The sequence below is a fragment of the Polyodon spathula genome, chromosome 28 (assembly GCF_017654505.1).
Source record: "Polyodon spathula isolate WHYD16114869_AA chromosome 28, ASM1765450v1, whole genome shotgun sequence".
Taxonomy (NCBI): Eukaryota; Metazoa; Chordata; class Actinopteri; order Acipenseriformes; family Polyodontidae; genus Polyodon; species Polyodon spathula.
In genome coordinates this window covers 3,303,224-3,312,955 of record NC_054561.1, presented here as the reverse complement: position 1 = coordinate 3,312,955, position 9,732 = coordinate 3,303,224, and the positions used below count along the sequence as shown (strand labels likewise).

At 37.0% G+C, this 9,732-nt stretch overlaps 1 protein-coding gene across 1 annotated transcript; it reads left to right on the top strand.

Annotated features, from left to right (window-relative positions):
• Positions 1-749: 749 nt before the first annotated feature.
• On the top strand, positions 750-5,721 carry pyya (peptide YYa). The gene is made up of 4 exons (XM_041231688.1): positions 750-895; positions 2,293-2,480; positions 5,091-5,171; positions 5,371-5,721. The coding sequence occupies exons 2-4, from the start codon at positions 2,293-2,295 to the stop codon at positions 5,393-5,395; spliced, it is 294 nt and encodes a 97-aa protein (XP_041087622.1). The 5' UTR covers positions 750-895; the 3' UTR covers positions 5,396-5,721.
• Positions 5,722-9,732: the final 4,011 nt, after the last annotated feature.

Here is a 9,732-nt window from a genome sequence, read left to right as displayed (position 1 = left end):
GACTTACCTCTTCGAAAAGAACTTTGGTATTGAAGCTGTTACAATGGTGACGGTGGAGCGCCCTCTAGTACAATCCCCAGGCAATTGCAGCACGTAGTTACAACGGGTGAGACATTTATTTCACTGGAAAAATGGAAGAGGGGAAAATGTGCGTCATTATTTTGTTAAAGCAAACTGGAATCGTTTAAAGTACCATAAAGACACTATTTCAATTCAAACCCAAAACTAAATATTAAACAGTTCCCAAGAAAAGCGATGAATCAAAAAGTTGATTTGTTTTTGTATTTTAATAACAAAAGTTTTGAAATACATAGTTTATATTTCCCAGTTAACACTTGCAAATACACAGGTATTGTACGTGTTTAGCTATAACACGAAACCATGAATGTATTGTTCAACATCAAATTAGAATTTGCCTATGCTTTACAAATATCATGGTGTGCACATCTTGTCCAATACCAGTTACACCATCAATAAAGCACATTATATAATAAAAAGAGTGGTTGAAAAAATCTATAGAGATTAAGATGCAGAATAAATACCGCTATTTTTTTTCCCCCATATTTGACAATGGGTGGTCGTGTGTTTGTAGAGAGCGGACAGCGCTTGTTAGATCAGTAATATATTGATGAGTTTGTTCTGAAGTATTCACGCATGATGGGAGGGGTCCTGTACCGCCCCCCCCTCGCCCGGCTGTAGTGTCCTCGAAACAGCTGCAGGTATATAAACCCCCTGGGTAGCGATAGTCGAGCAGAGACAAACAGTTGCAGCCAAGAAGCAGAAACAGCGTACCGGTTTATCGAAAAGGAACTTCACTTAACACAAGCTTCGCATTAGCAGCCTAACCTACCGTCCTGCATTTCACCTGTAGCGTCTGAAGATCCACTTTGTAAAAGTAAGTACATAGAAGGATACATTTTATAACATAGGAGACGTAGTTTTTTGTAAATTCTAACTTATTAGAATGTATTTGGGGAATATGTGTTCTTACAATGCAGTTTTAAATATTTCGTTGTTGGAACAACGACGCTAAATATATATACATATATAATATATATATATATATATATATATATATATATATATATATATATATATATATATATATATATATATATATATAAATTATATAATTAATTTATATTTTTAAATAAGAAAATGTATTGATTAGTTCCTAGGTCATCCTCAGATTAAAATGCCTATCTACAAATCTAACAGCCTGGATTTAAAACAAAGCTACCCAAGTACACCTTCACAAATGTCAAAAACAAATATTTAATTACGCAATTTGCTCATTTCGATCAATATAATCTTTATACTTTCTATCTTAAATCAATTCATTGAATTCATTTTATTGTTATGGAAATAAGACATGTATAGTTATTTCCTTCCATTTTCACTGATTAGAATTGTCTATTTAGAATAACCAAGTGAGATGATCAAGTAAAGGGCTGATTAAAAAAAAAAAAAAAATTAAAAATTAAAAAAATTACACACTACCAAATGGTAGAACACCCATTAACCCTTTTAGACAGCGTAATATATCTATTTTTAGGGTTGGTTTTTTTGTCTGTTCTAAAAATTCATCATTTACATTAAATTGCAACATGACCTGAAATATTAAAAGGACGTAGATATTCAATTGGATATTAACTGTGGCAATTATTGGCTCTGGCGAGATGTAATTAAAGGGTTAATTAGTGGATATTTGACTCTATAGTGCACTTGATTGACTGGCAATACCTAATTAATAGATTGGTGCTGTAATGCTGTAATAAGCTTAACAGATTGACATTGCAGTTGTTTGTAATACAATTTAAAAGACATTCAATCAATCAATCACTCAATCTTTATTTTATATAGCGCCTTTCATAGTGGACCACCATCACAAAGAGCTTTACAAGATGCAGTAACAACAAGAAAATCCAATTAAAAATCCAATTCAGGGATATTATTTTACAGTTATGTTTCTTTTTTCTTTCTTATTGTAGAATGTGATATTGATGCAGACTGCAAACTTAAACATGTAGTTTATTTTTTGATATTTGAATGCCATGCTCAGACAGGAGATAATACAGTAAAAATAAACACACATATATATGGTGTTAGATATAGATAGATAGATTGTTATTATTATTATTATTATTATTATTATTATTGTTGTTGTTAATAACAACAATAATAATAATACTAATACAATTTACTAAGGCATATTTTGGATTATCATTCTGCAATGACAGGAACAACCGATCTGCCTAACTCATGGTTGATCTTTCGCGTCCCCTTTTGCAGATGGTATCCTGCCTGAAGCCCTGGACTGTAATGCTCGCTCTGGTCCTGTGTGTGTTGGTGTGCCTGGGGACCTTTGTCGATGCCTTCCCTCCGAAGCCGGAACACCCTGGGGATGACGCCCCTGCGGAGGACGTGGCCAAATATTACACTGCGCTCAGGCACTACATCAACCTCATCACGAGGCAGAGGTGAGTGTACAGCGCCAAAAACAAATGCATCCAAAAGCACTCCGCTCCGAGGCGACCCCCGGTTTCAGTTTTCATCCAGTTTTAGTTAAGCAGCCGTTGGCGCTCAAGCAGCAAATTGCTTGATCATGGGTACAGGATACCGCCCGCTATGCAAATGTTGAACTGTTTTGCTCCTGTTGTTAATATATGCAGATAGATATAGAAATACATGTGTATAACCCATACATATAAGCAAAGAATACAACAGCCGTAAGAAACCCTTGAGAGATAAATAATTAAAAAGTTTGAATATAGCGTGCCTCTGGTCTGAAACTAACGGTTACGCTTCAATTCAAAACCGGCTCATTTACACTTCAACGCTTTAAACTTAGCCCCATTAATTTTGGACTAGTGCCTTGCATGTACTGTTGTTTTACAATAATACCTCAATACCTGATTGTCTGAATTTGTAATGAATTGGTACACTTGTTAGCCCTTTCAAATACAGTAACTACTGTAGAGTGATACACTGCAGTTCTGTTTAGTGTAGGGGAAACCGGGACTTCTTAATATATCACTATACCACTGAAACCAACCCTTGCAGCCTAAAACCAGGAGTTCACTAATGCTGCGCAAACTTTTTATATGTCGCCCCCTTTTTAGTATACATTTTACTGCCCCCCCCTCCCCCCCTCCCCACCCACCACAACACACATTAAATGTAAATGGGTATTTCCTAGATTTAACCTCAATGTCAGGTTTAGCTAAAATACATAAATGTGATATAATTTATCGATGTTGAAAACGCGTATCACAAATTCAACTTGTAAAATCTATAAAGTCTATACATCTTTTTTGTTTATTGGGCTAGTCAACATTTAGCTGTCACCTTAAATCTGGGTTTTTAAGAAATAAATCAGTGAATTTAAATTAAATGTTTTTTTAATTACGCTTGGTGATTCAACATTTGCCTAACATCTGAAACATTATTATTCAGCAATTAAATCTGAAAAAAGAAATCTGGGTTTTGACTCTCACCCCACACTTTGAGCACCACTGCACTAAATACATCTAATGTTAGAAATCCACCTCGCTCGGATCCTCCCTGTTATGCAGCTGTACATTGAAACATAACTGCGATAGAATTTCTTAAAGCCTCTGCAATCTACAGGGTCACAACCTAACTCTGCACTGTGCTGTATTGTAATCTAATTGTTATTGAAGCCCAAGGCCACCCACTGAACCGTATTGGATTGTGCTGATTAGATGTTTGGAAACTATTATCATAACCTTAGTGTTCACACTGGGATGACTTACAGCAACATTAGCTTATCAATGGTATCCACCTGTCAATCGGCAATGAATCAGCAGGCTGCATTAATGGCATTATGCTTTCCTGACCCTGTCTAGAAACATACACGTACAAACACAGCAAGTGACTGTGCAGCACTAATAAAATGCACTGAAGGGAAAACCAAGCCAAAGTGACATTTAGTTTAGCAACTGTTAAAACGAATTACTCCATAAAGAACTTTATTAGCCAGTGTTGCTTTTCAGGCTTCAGTGTGTAAAGACCATACGTCGAGATTTCACCCTTTCCGACAGGCCCCTGCAGCTCCCCTGGGTGTCATATTCCTTTATGTACAGTAGATGTGTTTTATAGCAACAGAAACCGAAATATCATGAAGAGATACATGTGCATTTGGGCTTGAGTTATAAATATCCACAGCAGGAACCGAGAACTCAAAAGGGATCCAGACTGTTTTCTACTCCTTGTTTTGTGACCACAGTGAAAAATTATCTTCCTCAATGACCATTTTGAGAACGTCATTGATTGCTTATGTGAAAGCAAGGGGAATTGGTCAATATAGTCTCTTAGAGACAGATTGTGTGTTGCTGGTCAAGGTTTATGGAATAGAGGAGGTTATCAAATAACCAATGGATAGTGGTTGATTCAATCTGGCAGTCATTTTTAAACTTTCTTTATTGACCATTTATGTTAATGATCAGATATACCTCAACCTCAGTATTTTCTAAATACCATTTAGTGCCCTGCATAATGTCAAGCACATAGCCACCTGTTAGTGTTTGTTACTGATCAAAGTGCAATGATAGAGACAGCACCAACCCAGAAACCGCATTATATTTCTATAAACAATACAGCAAGCAACATTTAAGCAAGTTCTACAAGCGTAATTGTGGAGCAGATAAAAGGATATTGAAACTCCATTATCCGGCCAAGTGGGAAGGAACAGAAGGATTTAATGTGATTATGGCTGGGCCAAGAGCTTTGTACTGGGAATTTATTGCTTGTGGTACTGGTCTCCGATTTCATAAGCTGGCAGGCTCTCTGTGATTTCAAACAGCACACTGCACACCAACCAAGTTTACCATGCCAGCGTGGCACTGCATCATTACTGGGCTGTCTTTCGGTGTTAAGATTGGAGTTTTGAGCCAAGAGATGCCATAACATTATGACATATCAACAACAGCTATATGCCACTTAATACTCATGTGTCAATAGTTTAACAATTTAATCAGCTATTAAATCAGCTATTAATTATTTAGTCACGATGTTGTGCATTTCTTGTAGGTGGTCTGGTGAGTTAACCCCTTATGCTCTACCCATAGGTATGGCAAGCGCTCCAACCCAGACTCCGTGATCTCAGAGCTGCTCTTTGGTGACAACTCAGAGAACAACGCTCGATCAAGGTGAGACAGCTTTACATGTCATTGCTGACTCTTATTATAAGCTGTGGTATCCCATCCCATTTAGAGGGGAAGCACGGGAAAGATCAGTATGGTGAAACAAAGTTATATGACAAAACTAAAGTATGAGAAATACATTTTATCCACATGGGGAAATAATATGAAAAATGAGGTTATAATGTATTCATTTCTTTACTTTCAGATACGATGACTCCTACGTGTGGTGATCCCGTCTCCTGACCCTCTCCCTAACGTCCCCCCATCTTTGCGACCATCGTGTTGAAAAGCCTGACATTAGAAATGACGTCAACTCTATTAACGTCAAGTCATCGTGCTCAGCCGTTCGCTGCATGCTATCTCTCTCCTCCCTCACTCTGTCCCGCTTCGATCATGCTTCTACTTACACAAAGACAATTGTATATAATTTATTAATGAATAAGACATAAAAAATAAATTAAAAAAATTAAGAAAAACTGTCAAACCAACGCACCGTATCTGAAAGAAAATTCTTTTTGTTTGTATTGTAAAAATGCTTATGTGCGATTAAAATTTAATGGATGATTCAGATCTCATGGGGTTTTTTTTTGTGTTAATGTATGTAAGTATGTATGCATTAATGTATGCAGAGGTAGAGATAAGCTGCATACCTGCCATTTCTGTACAGAAGAAAAAGCAACCAACAAACATTATCCAATCACTGGCTAGCCCTGTTGTCTTTGCAGCCAATCACAGTAAGAATAAGAAATCTGAAGATACACAGGTTGAAGCGTAAAAACCCCAGTCCAGCTACAAATCCAACTGGAACCATCGCCAGAGGCAATCGATAAAGAAAAGGTGCCTATAATATTAAACTGTTTTATAACTTATTAATGAATTTCCTTATTTTATTCATGTGTATGGCTTTATATTGAAGTTTTAACATGTTCACTGAGTTTAAGAATTTACTGTTAAAGTATAAGTAACATAATTTATTTGCAGAGTCAGTGTGATAGCCCCGAAAATACATTTTACTCTAAGTGTTCAAATTAGAGGGAAAGTTACTCCCAGATCCAAAACCTTATCTGGAGTGCTGTATGTATGTATGCAGTAAGCTTTGGTACAACAGTCTCACTGCAATGGTTTTGTGCTTGAGGCAATAGTAACACAAGGGCAGCTACAACGAGATGAGCCATGGTACCAAAAGTAGCATTTTCATATACTGGCATAGCCAGGGCAGGTGTTACAGGTCAATTCTCACCTGAGGCTAATACTCACCCCATCAGGTCAATTCTTAACCACAGGGCTGTGAGAGTACATTTTAATTTGATAACAACATGAGTATGGCATTATCTGCAGGTTAAATGTTATATATTTCGGTGATGTGAAATAATTATATCACCGGGGAAAGACATGAATTATGGGTATTATTGTAGCTTAATCACCACATGGTTATACATCATAAGGAGCGTGAGGAACATTTGCAAGCCATCTTTGATTATGTGTTAAATCATAAGTATCCAGAAAGTGCTTTAAAAACTGAAAAACACCTAATCAGATGCTCAAGCAAGTATTTCTTTTTCAAGAGTGGAAAATGCACAAAAGAAACAGAAGAAAGAAGACAAAACTGATAAAGCAGCGGTAATCATCTCCACCTCATGAAAATCTTTCATGTAGAAAGGTTACCATGGCAACTATGGCAGGCAAGTAGGGCATGTTATTTATTTATTTACTATTTATTACATTTTTATATCCGTTATAATTACCAATCATTATTTTTTTTTAAGTTTTTTTAAGGGACAAGACACTATCAGCAATGCAATCTTCATACTACTGCACAAATATGAAAGTTTCAGAGTTGTGCCAAACCTGTGACAAATGTCAGCGTGTCAACAAGCCAGTACAAACTTACAGTATACTGCACCCCACTGCAGTCAAGGAAACCTGGCACCAGGTGGATAAATAGTTACTGTAATATTTTTATATAAGAGAACTTACAGAGCTATCAATATATTTACTATTATTGCAGAGGAATTAGTTTCTCCAGCCAATTTTGAAGAAAGGCTGGAGTAAACACTACTGTAAGAACATAAGAAAAATCAAGAAAGAGAACAAGCCTTTTCATCTGCTAGAGTTAACCCCTGTCCTAAAAGCATCTACTGTTAACACATCATCCAGTCAATTACTAAAGGATACCAATGTATTGGATTTGACTCTGTGGTCTGGTAAACTGTTCCAAGCTTTAGCCCCTTTGAGTAAAAAACACATTTCCTTACATCAGTCCCGAATCTGTTTTTAAGGATAGGAGCCCTAATAAAGTGGCCAGTGGTGTACATCAATGCATAAAACTGGCTGTTCAGACAAAACAAGTCATTATTATTACAGAAGTTAAAATCCATTGCTTGTTAGTTTATTCTTTCTACAAAGCAGGGAAACCAGTACCTTCTGGTACTTACAGATCTTTTCAGCAAGTATGCGCTGGCTGTCCCTCTGCCACACCAGTCATCTAAAGAAGTCGCACAGTGGTTATACAAAGTCTTCAGAATCTATGGGTTCCCTTCAATTATAACAAGCGATCAAGGCAGAGAATTCACTGGTGGGATAAGTGTTCCCTGTAGTAAACAGTACCACGAGGTTTGCAGTAATGACATAAAACAAAAATGTATTGTAGACACTAGAATTGTTTGTCAATGTTTGAAATTACCACTGTTTTTGTTAACAAATAATTGCAATATCACTACTGTTTTGAAAACATATCTATCATCTATTTACTTATAAAGCTATATCACTAGTCTGCTAACTTTATTTCAGGAGTGAAATTTTTCTTTTAGAAGACCAAGGCATTGAGCATCACATTACATCTGCTTACCACCCACAAAGTAATGGCACTACTGAGCGACTGAACCAGACTCCAGTGAATGCCCTGTTGAAGAAGGTGGGGGAATACCAAGACACATGGGATAAGGCTGTGGAAGATTTTGTGGCTACAATTTCTCTGCACACAACATCACAAAATACTCCCCATTTGAAATAATGTTTGGAAGAAAAATATGCCATTTCAGCTAGCAAACAAGGATGCATGTGACAAGGAAAGTGACAACAGCAACAGTTCAATCAAAGAAATAACCCCAGAGAAAATATATTGTATAATTGGAGAGGGTGAAGGACATTTTATTCCTCAGTTTGTTAAAGTCATGAAGGACCTTCAAGATAAAGAGTAACATAGAGAAAATACAAGAAAAGATGAAAACTGCATGATTTGAAACACAGTGGATCGTGCCGGAGCTTGGAGTCGGAGCAGAGCTGGAGCAGGGTCACTGGAGCTGGGTCACTGGAGCTGGGTCACTGGAGTGGGTCACTGGATGACTCCGGAACATGGAGCCGGAGCAGCACTGGAAGAATCTCACACAATTCTTCATAAGCATTGCATTTGATTGCTTATCATGGAATATCTGTAACTTCAAAAACATGCAAGTAAAAATCAAGAAGTAAACACACAACATTCACACAGCAGAAACATAAAAAAGATTATAAAGGTAATACTCAGGATAGTCGGGAGGCAATTGGGATACCAGCAGAGACAGTGAATGATTACAGGCACACCAGAGCCCAAAAAGAGATGTTCGTCACTAACATATGTAATCTGAGAAATACCACTATTCTCCCACTAGACTAGCAAAACAGTGTACTAGCATTCATTTTCCACTTAATCGTATTTGAACTGCGAGTAGTTTTTTTAGTACATAGCAGGTTGAGCTGTATGTGTCATTGCAACCCTCTGCTCTACAAACGTTGTTTTTCCCACGGATTGTCTATTGAAGATTGCGTGTTTGCATTAAAATCATTGTAATGTCAGACCGAGGGATTCATTGAACTAAAGAGGGTCATTAATTTTCACCACCTGTCCCACAGGACAATAGAGCAGGCCCATCACTTATATTCTTGTGCCTGACATGCAGTAGGAGCAGCGTATTGATTTTCCATCAGGGTCCCATTACAAAGAGAATATGATTAATATTAGAGAAAGGCGACGTGGAAACTGCAAGCTGCTGCTTAAAATGAACAGTGAAACGATAGACATGTGACAATATTAAAAACATATTGTGCACCTTTAATGGGGAGACAATCAATTTGTATCTAACAGGAAGCCTGCCCTGTACATTTTTGTTATATAATATATAGGTAAATAAGAATAATTGAACTGTATAGCTAATCTTAATACCGATCTGATACAATCTATATGATACAAAAAAGTACAGACATGTCAGGATCAGGGTTTAATTATAACTTCAGCATTATGGCTTTTTTCCATTGCCAAAGCTGTAAAGTCAGATAGATGTTTAATATGCCACCAAGTGCTGTCAGGAGGATAGTCAAGCAAATGGAGCAAAGGGATAGTGTAGAAAACAAGGAGAGACTCGGACAACACTCGCTAGGTACCTGACAATACAGCTGTGGCCAAAAGTTAAGCATCATCTGGAATTTTAGGATTGAGACATAATAAAAAAAAAAAGCTGCAAAGCGGTGTGTAATTCAATATGTTAACGTAAAATTATTCATCAGGTTTCATGCGACTTCATGATGCAAA

What these genes read in the sequence shown, in the direction of transcription:
- pyya (XM_041231688.1), top strand. Translation starts at nt 2,293, where the DNA reads ATGGTATCCTGCCTGAAGCCCTGGACTGTAATGCTCGCTCTGGTCCTG. An exon ending in AACCTCATCACGAGGCAGAG is followed by an intron (nt 2,481 to 5,090) that starts GTGAGTGTACAG and finishes CTCTACCCATAG; the next exon opens with GTATGGCAAGCGCTCCAACC. An exon ending in GAGAACAACGCTCGATCAAG is followed by an intron (nt 5,172 to 5,370) that starts GTGAGACAGCTT and finishes CTTTACTTTCAG; the next exon opens with ATACGATGACTCCTACGTGT.